The 15,928-nt window shown below is 33.1% G+C and overlaps 1 protein-coding gene across 1 annotated transcript; it reads left to right on the top strand.

Annotated features, from left to right (window-relative positions):
- The first annotated feature begins 67 nt into the window (after positions 1 to 67).
- LOC114327810 (suppressor of fused homolog) lies at positions 68 to 15,512 on the top strand. The gene is made up of 8 exons (XM_028276518.2): positions 68 to 429; positions 519 to 611; positions 2,610 to 2,788; positions 2,853 to 3,081; positions 6,013 to 6,248; positions 8,225 to 8,330; positions 8,409 to 8,595; positions 15,399 to 15,512. The coding sequence occupies exons 1-8, from the start codon at positions 281 to 283 to the stop codon at positions 15,492 to 15,494; spliced, it is 1,275 nt and encodes a 424-aa protein (XP_028132319.1). The 5' UTR covers positions 68 to 280; the 3' UTR covers positions 15,495 to 15,512.
- The last annotated feature ends 416 nt before the right edge of the window (positions 15,513 to 15,928 follow it).

Raw genomic sequence — 15,928 nt, 5'->3', positions numbered from 1 at the left:
AATCAGTTTTGACGGATTGTTCAGAATAAGTACTTAGGTAAAGACCAGTAATTTTTTTGATGTTTGTTTTGTATTGTTAGTTGTCTATTGTTAAATATTTTATTTTATGTAGGTGAATAGTTTATTTATTTCGTGTTGTATTCAACAGTTTATAAATGGAATATATTTGTTACATTTCTTTGAAGCTGTTATTTGCAATGGACGTCTAAAAGTAATTTTCACTTAAATTCAAAGGGTCTAAAACTACAGGAAATAGGCTAAAAATAGTACACATTCAACAATGGATGAAGCTAGTGGACTTCCTCATGGACCCCCAATGAATATCCTTCCTCCAACCCCAGCAGGGTTGGAAAGTTTGTATTCACTATGTAGAAAAATATACCCTGATCAGGTTAACCCTTTACAAGTCACAGCATTACTAAAATTTTGGTATGTACATTTAAATATGCCTTTATTGGGAATTCATGTAATATTTCCATGTAGAAGTATAGAAGTTGAAAGATTTTATTAATTTGTAGGTTGGGTGGTCCAGATCCTCTTGATTATATTTCTATGTATGCTAACCCTGGAATACCACACGAAAATATACCTCCACATTGGCATTATATTAGGTAAGCAGTTTTAGGAGAGACTATTTGTAATATTTCACTAATATACCCTTTCTTTTATTAAGTCACACTCTTTAGCGATCAAAACACAAATAAGGTCCTATAAGCTAATTTGCTGACTGTGGAGCAAAGGGCTCGTATTGGCTTGGTGAGGTCTTCTCCAATGACAAGACCACTTTAACCGTTTCTCAGGTCATCTAGTGAGTTCCTTTTGAGAATCTCGTAGAGGTAGAAGTGGAGGGTTACTGTGCGATTCCTGTCCTTCATGCTATATTTAGTTATCACGTCCTGTATGAACCATATTCTTAGGTCTTATTTATTTATTTATTTATTATACGGGATAACCCCATTAACAGAAAAATTACAGTTAAATATTAATACATTTCCAAAAGGTAATAATAAATTCAATGTGTTAAATATGACTTAATTAATCTAAAAAATAGAGAATTAGAAAAGTATAAAAACACTGAAAAATTTCATATGTCACGAAAATTAATATATAACATAAATATTGACTACAAAAAAATATACAACATACAAACATAACACTTAAGAGTATAAAAATAACATCACAGAGCAAGAGATCTTTTTAATTGATTTAGAGTTATATTAAATAAATCAAGTTCGTAATTATTTAACAATCCCATGTACCTATCAAGTGGGTTGTGAATGCCATACAATGTTCTATGGAAAGGTATTTTAAACATATTTGACATGAAGCATTAGGTTTGACACATACCAGGATGCATCAGGTATTGTCCACAGTATTATCCATTGGCTTCTTTGAATTATACTTGTATTTGGCTTGCTCAAACATCCTCCGAGTTGAATTTCATAAGCCCATATAGGCTGTATGACAGCTTTTAGTTGGAGAGATAGAAGCGGATTTTGTGCGTGATAAGTAATATGGAAAAACTATACGGGGATATGTTGAATTAGTTGTGAACATGACTTTCCCCAACGGCTGGAAACCAGAGCGTCTTCATGAAGCATTAGGTTTGACACATACCAGGATGCATCAGGTATTGTCCACAGTATTATCCATTGGCTTCTTTGAATTATACTTGTATTTGGCTTGCTCAAACATCCTCCGAGTTGAATTTCATAAGCCCATATAGGCTGTATGACAGCTTTTAGTTGGAGAGATAGAAGCGGATTTTGTGCGTGATAAGTAATATGGAAAAACTATACGGGGATATGTTGAATTAGTTGTGAACATGACTTTCCCCAACGGCTGGAAACCAGAGTGGGGGACGAGGGTAGTTATAAGGGGTCAAAGTCACGGTTTTTATTATTTTTTTTGTGACACTCATGATCGAGATAGTGCACCAAAATTTGGGAATAAGTAGGTCATGACGTAACTAAGTAAAATCTCTATGAATGGAACGCTGCTTGGCTGACAAGGGGGTGGAGGTAGGGGTAAATATAAAAAATATAAAGGGTTTTTTACGACGTTCGTGATTGAGATAGTGCACCAAAATTTGCAAATAAGTAGACCACAACATAACTAAGTAAAATTCTCAGAGCCGGAAACCAGTGTGGGGGACAACAGTAGTTGTAGGGGTCAAAGTCACGGTTTTTATTATTTTTTTTTGTGACGCTCATGATGGAGATAGTGCACCAAAATTTGGGAATAAGTAGATCATGACGTAACTAAGTAAAATCTCCAGGGGTGGAACGCTGCTTGGGGTACAGTTAATTTTTTGTAGCAGTAACCCCAAGTATTTTTGATACGATTAGTAGTAGGCTTATTGGTTATTGGCCTATATGATGAAACCTCATTTGGATTTTTTCCTGCTTTTGGGATTAGTATTATTTCAGTGGTTTTAAAGAGCTGTGGCCAGTAGTTTGAGCGTAGAATGGCATTGAAGATGAGAGTAATCAGTGTGATTCCTTTATCTCTTAGTTACTTTATCACCTTGAGGGTTACTTTATCTAGCTTAGGAGCTTTTCTAATGTTTAAATGTTGAATTTCGTTTAACGATAATAACCTGTTTTTAGTTTTGGTTTATCAGATTTGCATGGTGATGGAAGAGTCCATGACGTTACTGGACCAGAAAGTCTCTCTGGATTTGGCTTCGAATTAACATTTAGACTGAAAAGAGAGCCAGAAGAGACAGCACCACCCACTTGGCCTGCAACGCTAATGCAGTCTTTGGCGAAATATGTTTTTCAGTCAGGTAACAAAAAAAATTGTCTAGTTATTGGTAGGAAAATGTGTAACTTACTATTTTTTTCACACAGGTAATTCTCTTTGCTCTGGCGATCATGTTTCTTGGCATTGTGCCCTAGACAACAGTGAATCAAGGATACAACATATGTTAATGACAACAGATTTACAATTGAAGACAGCACATACTCCATTTGGAACTGTAGATTTTGTTCAGATTGTAGGAATATGTGCTGAGGAACTGAAGGCAGCTCAACAGTGGAATGGAGCTGGTATTTTGGATATGATTACAAGGATACCTTCGTAAGTTTGTACTACAATAATTTATACAATTCCCATAATACACTAAATATTCTTAGGCTATTGATTATGTTTAAAAAACAGGCTAAAAGGAGCTATAACGTTAAAGGTGTTTAATTATTTTATATCGTCAGTGGACGGATGGATAGAAGATTTTTTCTGTAAAGCAATGCCTATACCTCTACCCCTGTGGAAAAAAATTACTTACTTACTTACTTTAGCCGTCCTCTTGTACCTTACGGTGTCGAGGTAAGTGGAGAAATCAAACGTCTCCATGCCTTTCGGTCAGTAGCTAGTCTTTCTGCTTCTCTCCACCCAATATTTCTTTTTACCCAAGCCTTTCCAATATTTGTGTTCCACGTTCTTGCTGGCCTGCCTCTTCATCGTTTGTTGTTAGATGCCGGTTTCCATACCCTCTTTACAGTTCTATCTTCACTCATTCTCGCCATATGTCCGAACCACGATAACTGTTTCGTTTCAAGTCTGTCTAAGGTCCTTCCAACACCGCACCTTTCACGTATGTCTTCATTTCTTATATGATCACGTCTGGTCACCCCGGATACCGCACGTAAATATCGCATTTCGCATGCTTGAATTTTACTACGGATGTTGTCAAATGTGGAAAAAAAGAATGTGTGTGTACTTTGTACGCACGTAAGAAGTTATACTTCTATTATAATATAATTTCAACGAAATAAATATGCCTACTTAACAGTTACAATACAAAAAATTAACAATAATTACCAAAATTTAACAATGCCAAATATTAAAAAAAAAAAACGAAAAAAGTATGAATCGTCCGGGAATTGAACCCGCAACCTCGCGAATTCTCAATCTCTGGTCCAGTGCTCTACCAACAAGACCATCAAGGCACATACTATTAACGTGTCAGATATACATATTTACACATCACGGTGACAAGTGAATTATAAAAATAGATGTTTTATTATTTTACGCCCAAGGAAGACAAATCCAAAGACACAAAATTATAATAAAAAACCTTTTAAACCACATTTTTCAAGTTGCGCAAGTTGTATTTTTAATATTAATGTTAATAAATGAAATATAAATATTTTGACGTTTCACAATTTGACAATATCATAACAAAATTTGATCTACTATTTTTAAAGCACTTACCAGTGTAAGATTCTTTAGCTTTGAATAAGCGAGATCGTAGATCAGCCTGGTTGATTGTTGTTATCCACAGTAATTTTGCGGCACTCATACTAGTCACAGTTTGATGGGCTTTCACATTGACATGCAACAATCATCTCTTCTATGTTAATAAGTCCAAAAATATAATATGAAAACTATTTAAAAAGGCAGTATAGCCATTGACTAACTTTTTGTTTGTTGTTTCTCTTCCTACAAATTTTAAAACGCAACAACCATACACCATACATAACTAAACCACAGTCCCACAGCTGTGATACAGCTGCCATATTGGATAATTTTTGTCATGTCATTTGAACATCCAATCAGAACAAAGTTGTAATGCGACTGCGCCGGGATCAAAGGTTTTAATCCTATTAAAATTCACCCTCATATGCGCGTAAAGAAGTATAACTTCAAAAATTATAGGGCAAAAAGGAAAATCATGTTTTTTTTTCGTGTTTATTTTTTGCTTTGTTTTTTGTATTATATTTTTGTCAAAAATAATCATTTTTGACTTTAGAAGTTGGCATAGGAAATTTAATTTTCAACAACCTTTCTGTGGATGTATGGGCTGATAAAATGGACCACTTCACGTCTTTCTCAAAGATGCACTCCTCTATATGCGGTTTTTTCATATTCGGGTGCCCATTGACCATATGAAACCATAAAACCCCCTAATAAAGGAATTTTTAGTCATTGCTAGTTTTTATCTCAGTTTTATCTCTATGTTATCTTTTTATCTCTATTTATTTATTTATTTAATTTATTCAATAGTAGGGGAAAAAAGTATGCTAAATTTGCAGTTACTCGAGCATTACAATTTGCAGTAGGTCCTAAAACCAAAAAAAGTTAAGTTAAGTTTTCCATGACTTTATTTTTTAATTTAATTTTCCATTTCCAACAATCGTTTTTTTCGATTATAGCGCCATCTATCCATAATTCGAAAAAACGTCTCGAATAAAAGTTACTTAGGTATTTTTACGTAAGGAATAAATAGGAGGGCTCCTATTTAGTATCTTAAAGTAACCTCCACCAAACCTCTGTGGGGGTCGGGTTTGTTGTCATTCGATAGATTTTTCAAAAATATTGAATACATGTATTATTCAGATTTTCGATCTGGTGTTCATTTTGAGAAATATTGCGGGGTTCGTATTTAAAATTTTAAATTTGCCCCCCACCCCTTTCCGTGAGGGGTCGTGTTTGGTATTATTCAATAGATTTTTGAAAAATATTGATTACATATTTTTTGGTTTTTTGTTCTGATGTTCATTTCGCGAAATATTCGCTTTTTTGTGAAATTTTGTGAATTGCCCATTTCCTTACGCCCCGCTCAAATCGTCAAATTTTTGAAATATACATACATTATTTTGCATGGACTTAACTTACCTTATCTTAATCTGACGATTTCGGGTTTTTCTAAGGATAGATTTTTTTTCGGGCCCCTTTAACACATTAACCGCCTCACCAAATTTTTTTATTTGTGCCGTCAGGCTTTATGTGCAGAATCTCAATGTTAATGTGAATTATATTTAACTTACTGAGCGCCTGGGCCAAACAAGGCGCGAGTTAAATACAACTCGTGTGGCGTTCAATGTGTTCATGAACTCCCCTGTATTAAGAGCCATATTATTATGTGATAATCTGGCGTGCTCGAGTAACTGCAAAAATCCCCGCTTGGGCTCCCCTACCGAAACATACACATATTATATTTAGACATTACCTATATAAGTCCTTATTGAAAATATATTATTCAATATAATATATTCCTTTTATTTGTAGAGCTGGTGGGACTTGGCACATAACAGATATGAGAAGAGGAGAAAGCATATTTGAACTTGATATGAATGCCCATGAAGAAGTGGAAAGAGGATTTGAATTAGAAGGATCTAATTTGAGTGGAGTGAGCGCTAGATGTTCATGGAATGAACAAGATTCCTCTAAGCTGGATATTGGTCATTTAAAAGATCCAAATGATGAGCTAAACGATGACCTAAGGATGAACTCAGTCCTACAAGGTGAGTTTTGTAAATTCAATGATTGTATGTATTAATTTATTATTTAAAAACCACTAGTTCTATTTAATGAATATCTTACAAAATATAAGTATTATACATAAAGGCTCATAACAGATTGTGTTGTCTTAAAAATTTACATTTTTCTTCTGTGAGAAGTTTTACAATACAAATTTGATCTTCAATCTGACATTTCTCTTCTGTTGAAACTTTTAAACTAAAACTTTGTATAACACAATTTTTGAAGATATTCTTCTTTAGGCGCGATTCGATTGAGGGTAAAATTGTATATAAATCTGCGCGCCTGCGCACACAGACAGTATGTAGTTCCTTGCTAATCTGTCAAGATACAGTCGGAAAAATAAAAGAATACCCATGAACGAACATATAAAACAGGCTGTATTTTCCTGTCACCGTGTCACACAAAAAATTGGCCAGCGAAAGTACATGTAATAATTATTGTTACATGTACTTGCACTGGACAATTTCCTTTGTGATACGGTGACAGGAAAATATAGCGTGTTTTATATGTTCGTTCATGGGTATTCTTTCATTTTTCCGACTGTAGGTATTTATGTATCTGTATCCGTGCAAATAAGTCATTAAAAGAATATATTAGTGTTTTTAGTAAATTTATTATAATTCTTGTGTTTCTCTGTAGTAAAATAATAAAATATTATGTAGACATAACATTTTTACAGTATTCGCCGTGTTGTGTAATTATATCCGAAACTTACATGTCAATTAGAAGGACCTCGCTGGTGTAGTTGGTAGGGCGTTAGCTCCGTGATTGAAATGACGCGGGTTCGAATCCTGGGCGATTCATATTTTTTTTTATTTTTGGTTGTTTTAATAAAAAATTTTTGAAAGTGGTAGATAAGAAAGTTAGTTTAATTTTTAAATAAAATACAAATAACCTGTTAAGTATATTTACTTCGTTGAAATTACCTATATAATAGAAGAATATCTTCTTACGTGCGTACAAAGTACACACACATTCTTTTTTTTCTTAAAATGATATTGACATGGTGTGTGCAGGGAGCTTTCAAAAGAAAAAAATGTATTAAATGTTCATTTTTCTTGTGTAGTATAATTTAGCTCTCCAGGCTTAAAAGGCCCATGGATTTGTTTACTATTCTTTTCCATTCTTTCCTGTTTGCTGCTTTATTTTTAGAATTTGAAATTTTAAGTTCTTTAAATCATTTTCAACATCTCTCTTCCATCTGGTTTTAGATCTACATTTCTTCTTCTTTCTTCCTATTCCTCTTGTTAGTACTCTTTCGGGTAGTTTCGTGCTTGGCATTCTTTGGATATGTCCCAACTATTTCAGTCTTTGTGATTCTATGATCTCAACGATATTCGGTTCTCCATACATCTTCATACAGTTGTAAAGTTTGTTTAGCAGTAAATGGTTGACTTCAATTAGTGCGGTCGTAAATATTATTAAATTTATCTGACTTGTCCCATTGTTAAGACCGGTTTGGAGCGATAAGCAAATGAGATAGACAGAGTTGGTCTTTTAACAATACTGACTAGACGGTACTCCTATAATAAAGCAAAGGATCCACAAAATTTACAATAATTACGACGACAAAAACAAAAAAACGGATGTAAAATATATTGCTTTGCCTTATATTCCCGAAATTAATGTTTTCAAATGAGTTTTAAAATAAATTAAATCTATTTTAATTGCTAAGATTATAGAAAAACAAACATATTTAAATTTTACCTGAAACCGAGCCTTTTATACTATTATCGGTTAACCCAGGATGTTTATAGTCGGTACTAGTTGAAGTCAACAATTTACTGCTAAACAAACTTTACAGTTCTCTAGTTCTGTATTTGGTGTTTTTATTCATATTCCATTTTATAGCTTTCCTCCGAATATTTTCCTCTGAACTTTTATTTCCCACACTTAACATAATTTGTTCAGATTCCAATTGATAAAAGATACTAAAATGAGTTTTTTCTTGATTTAGGCCGCTTTGTTGGTGAATCAGCTGAACTTGTCAATGTCAAAAAATTGGAAGGGGTACATTTGGTGTTCAATTTGGAAGCTGGTAGCCTATTACCTTTAGCAATCAGGTAACTATATACCCAAGGCACTAGATTATTGTGCCGAAGCAAAGAATTATAATATTATTTAAAGTAATGTCTTTGTAGGGGCAGAGTTAAACATGGTAGGCATTTTACATTCAAATCAATATTGGGCGAGACAGCTGTGACTCTAGTAGCAGATTCTGTAACGGGAACTTTGGTTGATTCTGAGAACCATTACGTCTCTCAAGGATCTTGGTTGCAAGTATTGATACCTGACGATTTAGCCCAAGATATGGCAGTCACCTTTCAGGTAAATAAAAGAAATGAGTTAGGTACTAGAATCTTCTTTTTTTTTTCGTGCCAATGAGAATACCTAAAATTTTATGTTGCATAGTTAAATTCTAAGATTAGTACCTTAATTCTAAAAATTTGTTTCTTACCTTTGAGGGAACATCCATAAACTATGTTGTAGAAAATGGTAGGGGGACTTTGATTATTACGACGATATCCGACACGGGGGAGGGGGTCATGAGTGCACATCCAACGTCGTTTGATATATTTAAATTTGTAGCTGTCTAAATAGAATTTTTTACTCGCTTCTACTTTTTAAATACCCTATATTAGAATTAAACAGAATTATATTAGATACTTTTATCACATACTTTTCATTTCGTTTTTATCAGTCACAGCCTTAAATAATTAAATTAAATTAATATTTATTGACGGAAAACTCCATTTTACAGTTACAATTAAAAGTCAAAATTAAACATTGAACACAAGTTAACTTACATTACTTACAATTAAACTAACGACATCAAAAAATTAAAATCAAATTAAAATAATTCACGTGAAATGGTACTTTTAAAAGCATTTAGTGTGACTCCCATAAAGTCTATATTTGGAAACTCATTTACACTAGAAACAATTCTATTTAAAGGCATATTTTCTGCATGACGTGTATTGCACGATCTAACGGATAGCAAGGGACATCTTCTCAAATTCCTAGCTGGAACATAAAAATCTATTCGACTCAGAATGCTAGGTGCAACAATAATACTATTTAACACCTTAAATACGAAATTAAGGTCAAAGTATCGCCTGCGATCCTCTAGACGGTGCAAATGAAACATCTGCATGACCTGACTGGAATTCAATTGCATTCCTCTAGTACCTAATCTATACCGCAGATATCTAACGAATTTATTTTGAATCGATTCAATTCGATATTTGTGATTCTCATAACTTGGACTCCAAATCACTGAACAATACTCTAGTAATGAACGAACATAACTCAAAAACAATCTCACAATTACAAACAAATTATTAAAATCATATGACATTCTGATGACTAACCCTAATGTCCGATTAGCACGCGCAATAATGGCATCATAATGGTCCACGAAACTTAGCTTACTATCCAGTAACACACCTAAATCCTTAATTACCTGAACCCTAGATAAATCCACATCTCCTATCTTGTATTTAAAATCACTGGCGGTCTTATTACGTGAAAAAATAATATATGAGCATTTCGAAGCATTCAATCTAAGATTATTTTCCTGGCACCAATGTACTAAAGAATCCAAGTCTCTCTGCAAACCCTCACAATCAGATTCTGACCTAATGCATTTAAATATCTTTAAGTCGTCTGCAAATATCAGATATTCAGATTTAAAGTTCCTACCAACATCATTTACCAACAACAGAAAAAGCTTAGGGCCCAAATGGGAACCCTGCGGAACCCCTGACACGGCTTCAAATCCATTAGAAACACATCCTGCTGATCTTACTTGCAATGTTCTTCCTTGCAAATACAAAGTAAACCAAGGTAATAAAGAACCAGTGATACCAAAGTTTCTCAGCTTTGTAATTAAGACATTATGATCTAGTAGGTCAAAGGCCTTACTGAAATCGGTGTATATAGAGTGCACCTCGTAACCCTCATCCATTGCTGTACCTATACTATCGATATACAAAAAGAGGTTAGTGAGAGTAGAACGTCCGCCTACAAATCCATGTTGGTTGTCCGTAATAATGTTCCTAAAACAATTATCCAAACTTGGCAAAACCATTTTTTCAAATACTTTAGATAAGGCTGACTGAATACAAACTGGCCGATAATTTTTGATATCACTATGATCTCCTGCCTTGAAAATAGGACACACAAAGGAATGTTTCCATCTGTTCGGGAAAATTCCCGTCTGGAGAGATTTATTAAGAACATATACTAATGGTTCACACAAGGACACTGCACTTTCTCTTAGGAACAAATTCGGTATCAAATCAGGGCCAGCCCCTTTATTGACATTTAATGACAACAACACATTCAGTAAATTGTCGAAAGTGACTTCGAGGTTACTAATTTCCACCTCCAGCTGTTGTGAGAAAATTTCATTACTCTCCAGGTTATCCAGAGATTTACCATTAAAAGTGCTGTATACAGTACCAAAATGTTTCGCAAACAACTCTGTTATTTTTTGTTTGCCATTCTCACTTTCCTCACCTAGAAACATAGAGCCAGGGAGAGCACCATGTCCGTTGGTTTTATTTTTGATGAACTTCCAAAATTCACCAGCGTTCTCATTTATTCTCACTTCCATCTTTGAAACGTAAGCATTGTAAGACTGCTCAGTGAGTGATGAGCATTCATCTCTCAAATTTTGAAATTTAATATTTATTTGTAGTTACTTATTTGTAGTTTTATATTTTTTATGCGCAATCTTTTTGGCAATGACTTTACTCGTAAGTTCAGATGAGAACCAAACAGGAAAATTCGATCTTTTTACAGATATCTTTGGTACAAAAAGTTCAATTGCGTTCCAAATAATGGAATAAAAAGCATCTAAAATGTCATTTACATCCTCTAAACAGTACAACTCAATCCAATTGATCTGAAGCAAATAATTATTCAAGGCACCATAATCCGCCTTGTGAAAGTTATAATAAATATTAGTTTCCAAACTGATATATTGATTATCAAATAATATTAATGCTTCAAGTGAGGGATGATACCTGTCACAAGTCATTAAAGCTTCCCCTTTTTTTAGATTTAAATAAGTATCAGAGAAACACAGATCAAGAATTGAGTCATACTGGTTTTTAAAATAATTATATTGACCTAATCCTAAAAAATTGAACTCGTCACAAAACAAAATTTCAGTATCATTACTTGTATTTTTAGCAGTCGTCTCACCGTCCCATATCAGATTTGGTAGATTATAATCCCCAAATAATACTAGTTTAGAATCTTTATACTTATCCATAATTAGTTTTACAGTATCAATATGATTGGAATAAACATCCAATCTAGATCTGGGAGGAATGTAGACACAACCAAAAACATATTTAATGCAATTAATAGTAATTCCAGCAAAAACCTGTTCTACATTTGAACTGGCAATTTCCACTAGACAAGAACTGATATCACTTCTAACTGCAATTAACACTCCACCTCCTCTTGATTTCTCGCTGGAAATATGATCACGGTCCCGACGGTATACGGTATATAAATCACAGAAAACTTCATTACTTTTAATTTCAGGACCAAGCCAACTCTCTGTTAGGAAAATAACGTCATATGTAGCTGAACAGGATGTCAAATATATGTCTTTTAGCTTCGTACGCAGACCACGCACATTTTGGTAGTAAAGTGATAGACTATTCATACTTATGTTCGCATTTGGGAGTTTTTTGGATTCTGGTGGTTTTGTTCTTTTACCTTTGAAATAAACGGTTTACCATTCTTGTATCGTATTGCCAAGTTTGATTCACCATTTCTTCTACCCCTATCAAGTTATTCATATAATTTCTTGAGATGATTTCGTTGCATTTGAGTAAGATCTGATTTAATCAATATGCTCGATGGCTTCAACTTATGTTTGTTTTTAAGACATGCAATCACTGTGGTATTATTTTGAAAAATTACCTTAAGTGGTCTTGGCCTGTCACTACTGCTATTACCACGTCCTACCCTCAAAACCTTAAACTCAGTTGCTCCAACCTCCAGTTTCGTTAGTACTTCTCGAGTATTTGCCTTGTCATGATCTATTCTCTCGTTAGTATCCTTAGATTGGCTCTCATCAACATTATAGATTAGTATATTTTTAGATCGACTACTTCTATCTTCTAATACAGAACATATCTTGCTCATCTTTGATAATAGGTACACTTTGATTTCTTATCTCTTCACTTCCATTTCCACACATGGTTTCAATTTTTTCTTGTAACCCTTCAAGTTTCTTTTCTAAAGTTTCAACTTTCGCCTCATTAGATTTTACAGACGCTTTAATTGTATCTATTGTTGCCTGCACTTCAGTCCTCTGATTTAACAATAGGTTAATTATGTGAACAATAACTACTAGTACATCTTTATTGGTAGTGGTACTTTTCTTTAATAAATTATTTATTTCATCCTTGATTGCAGTTTCACTCTCTACAGCATCCACAGTATTGCACAGTAGACTTGAAAAATCAGCATTGGGCACCTGTTTTCCATTGTCAGCACTTTCTTTTGATACCGAATTTTTCCGGCTATTTGAAGCAGAATTCAAAGATAATCTCTTCACCACCGTCTCTTTGCATACTTTACATTTCCAGTTATGCGATTTAATTTTGCGAAAGTCAGCACAGATTTTTTCATATTCACTTTTAGTCAAACCCGTGCATCCCTTATGGACCCATGAGCAACAAGTGATACACTCAATGGAAATTTGCTTTGGTTTAACCTCCCGGTCACAATAAAAACAAATGCACACACTTGCCATCTTCCAAATATAATGTCTTAATATCTTAATAATCAGTCACCTCAACTCCTGGCCTAATTCTAATTATCTTCAAATAAATTGGTAATGACACAAAAAAGTCAGTTGCTATCAGTCTTCCTTAATTACTATCAATTTAATATTTTCTTAATATTTACAATATTGATGTCAAATCTTATTATATTTTTGAGCTCAACCTTTCATAAGAAAGTCCTGGAATTTTCTTTTTGATAGGTATAAGTTTCTCCTCTAAGTTTAACGTATTTCACAATAAAATCACATATTTTCTGGAGCCCATGTGCACATTTTTACAATCACCGATGTCTATCTATCACCGATGAATATAATACTACTATTAGCACTTTTGTACAGAATAACAAACAATAGTACATTGTTCTTTGTGTTTAAACAAACGCTTCTATAGAGAACAATGTCTGGAAGCAATAAAAAATATTAACTGTTTTATTTACTGTATATTTTATTTATTTACTGAATAATGTATGTGAAACAATTCTAAAGAACGAATACAAATAAAATATTGTGTTCTATTTAGTTAGTTACTGCATTGTATTTATACTTAATAAAAGAAATGGCATCGAAATCAAGTTAAAAAAGCATACGAATTCCGATAAAAGTGGTGTCTTTTATCAAAATAAAGCTTAGTTGTGCAGAGATATTCGTAAATATAGTTTGAGAGTTAACTTTAAAAACCCAGAAATAACATGAAATTAAAAAAGGGGGGTCATGAGTTGCAAATGCGACGTCGATATGGGGGTGGTCGACTATAAATGGTGATTTACGACAGAAGCGGGAAGGTATTAAAAAGTCCAAAAATTTTACGACGTTGTTGATAGATGTTCCCTTGAGCATTCGTAATTGATTGTGTACCATCATATCATCGTTAAAAATCAGGCAGGCACTAATGTTTAGTTTTAGTTGACTTTATTTATTTTTAATAACTTACAACTAAACAAATGAAAAACACAGAATGTATATCCTTTATTTTACAAACTACGATATCTAATTTATTTATTACACATCTAATAATTTATCTAATTACAAATTCAAAAATATACCGCGCCCGTTACATATCAAAGTACACCTACGTTTTCAAATTCACAACTGAACTACTTATTCCAAAATCCCCTATTTATAAATTATTACAATGTTCTAGAAATAAACAACATCTCGAAAAAGGTTAAATAATATTTGTGACTTTAAAAGAATTTATTTCAGAAGTCTAGAACAATCGAACATCATCAATCATAATAAAAGAAGGGTCTTGTTTATATCAAAATTATAATAAATAGGCCAGGTCGTGAGCAGCCTGCAGCGTCTCAATCCACTGCAGGGCTTTTCAGGGCAGCAGCTTATAAGATTATCATTGCCAGAATGATTGCCAACATTCGTAACGGATAGGCACCAGAAGAAGATACCTACCTAATAAACATTTTTGTATTGTTATTTTACCCAACTCATCATCATCATCATCATCATTTGGCTCTACAACTCTATGTGAGTCTTGGCCGCGTTTACTATTTCCCTCCATTGTTGTCGGTCCTGAGCAGCTATTTGCTGGCCTCAACTGACCTTTTACTATCGGGCCTTTCCCAGAATGTGGCGTTCAGAAGTCTTTCGTCACTATTTTACCCTACTAGTATAATATAATATAAAACTAAGGGCCGGTTGTTCGAACGCTAATCAAGAAGTTGATTATAATCAATCATTTATTGTAATCAATTTTCTTGATGGGAATCAAATCACGACATGAAAAATACATGTAAAACACTAATCAGTTATTGATTGTAGGTAAAACAGTAATTAAAATATAGCGGCAGCTCTTAAATTATTAAAAATTGCTTATTATTATTATTGATTTGTAAGTAAAAACAAGAAATTAACATCAGAAAGAGTTTAATTATGTTTTGTTTTAAATTAAAACCAAAATAATAAAATAAATCAGTCAACATAACCTCAAAATGCAGCATCTGTCAGAAGTACGCTTAATCAAATATAATTGTAATTAAATATTTGATAATGATCAGTTTTGATTAGCGTTCGAACAACCGGCCCTAAGAGTACTATGTAATATTTTACCAATTTTTTTCACACTTCAAAGTTGATGATTATTACAACACGCTCATATACTTATGTGTGATGATTATCATCACATTCAATTTTAAAAATGTCTACAAATAAGACCTACTCTTGAATCACATTTGATTGATGGACGTACGGATTAGGGTTATAAACACGCTGTTTGAATCATAAATAATTCATTGGACAGTAAAGTTGTTAAAACATTGAAATCATAAAATTGGTTAATCTTTAGTTGATTTTTGTTTATTTTTAGGTACTGGCAAACCCCGAAGCTTTATCGTTACCGAAAACTTTTTCCTGGCCAGATCGAAGACTCTCCATTACCATAATCTCTGATAAGTTACAATAAAAAATTGATATTTGTTGATATTTCCCATTTTACCACACATCTACTTTAACTACACTGTAAAAAATACATTGTAGTAAAATCTACAATGTAACTTCCACAATTAGAGACTGATTGGTATATTTTATAGTAGTCTCAATATTGTTGGTAGTGTATACGTTACAAAGAATTGCAATATTTTTTCTAATAAGGTTGTAGGTTAAGGTTTGTTTTTATAAATGTGTAATTTTTATACCATCCATTAAAGCTTAAAATAATACAACTTCAGGATGTTAGCAAACTAGTTGTTGTTAATTATACTGGGTGATACAACTTTAAATGTACATTTTCATCTGTATTAAAAACTAGTTTTGCGCAATCCATGTCTTCCGTATACTACTTTATCATTGATTTTTATGGTATTCCTCTTATTCAAAATTATTTAATCATTTATTATT

This window comes from Diabrotica virgifera, chromosome 8 (genome assembly GCF_917563875.1).
Source record: "Diabrotica virgifera virgifera chromosome 8, PGI_DIABVI_V3a".
NCBI lineage: Eukaryota > Metazoa > Arthropoda > Insecta > Coleoptera > Chrysomelidae > Diabrotica > Diabrotica virgifera.
Note: the sequence above shows the minus strand (reverse complement) of the source record. Positions and strands in the feature narration are given on the sequence as shown.

Coding starts and splice junctions, on each gene's coding strand:
- LOC114327810 (XM_028276518.2), top strand. CDS start 281: ATGGATGAAGCTAGTGGACTTCCTCATGGACCCCCAATGAATATCCTT. Junction 3,082..6,012: donor ATGATTACAAGGATACCTTC/GTAAGTTTGTAC, acceptor TTTTATTTGTAG/AGCTGGTGGGACTTGGCACA. Junction 8,331..8,408: donor CTATTACCTTTAGCAATCAG/GTAACTATATAC, acceptor ATGTCTTTGTAG/GGGCAGAGTTAAACATGGTA.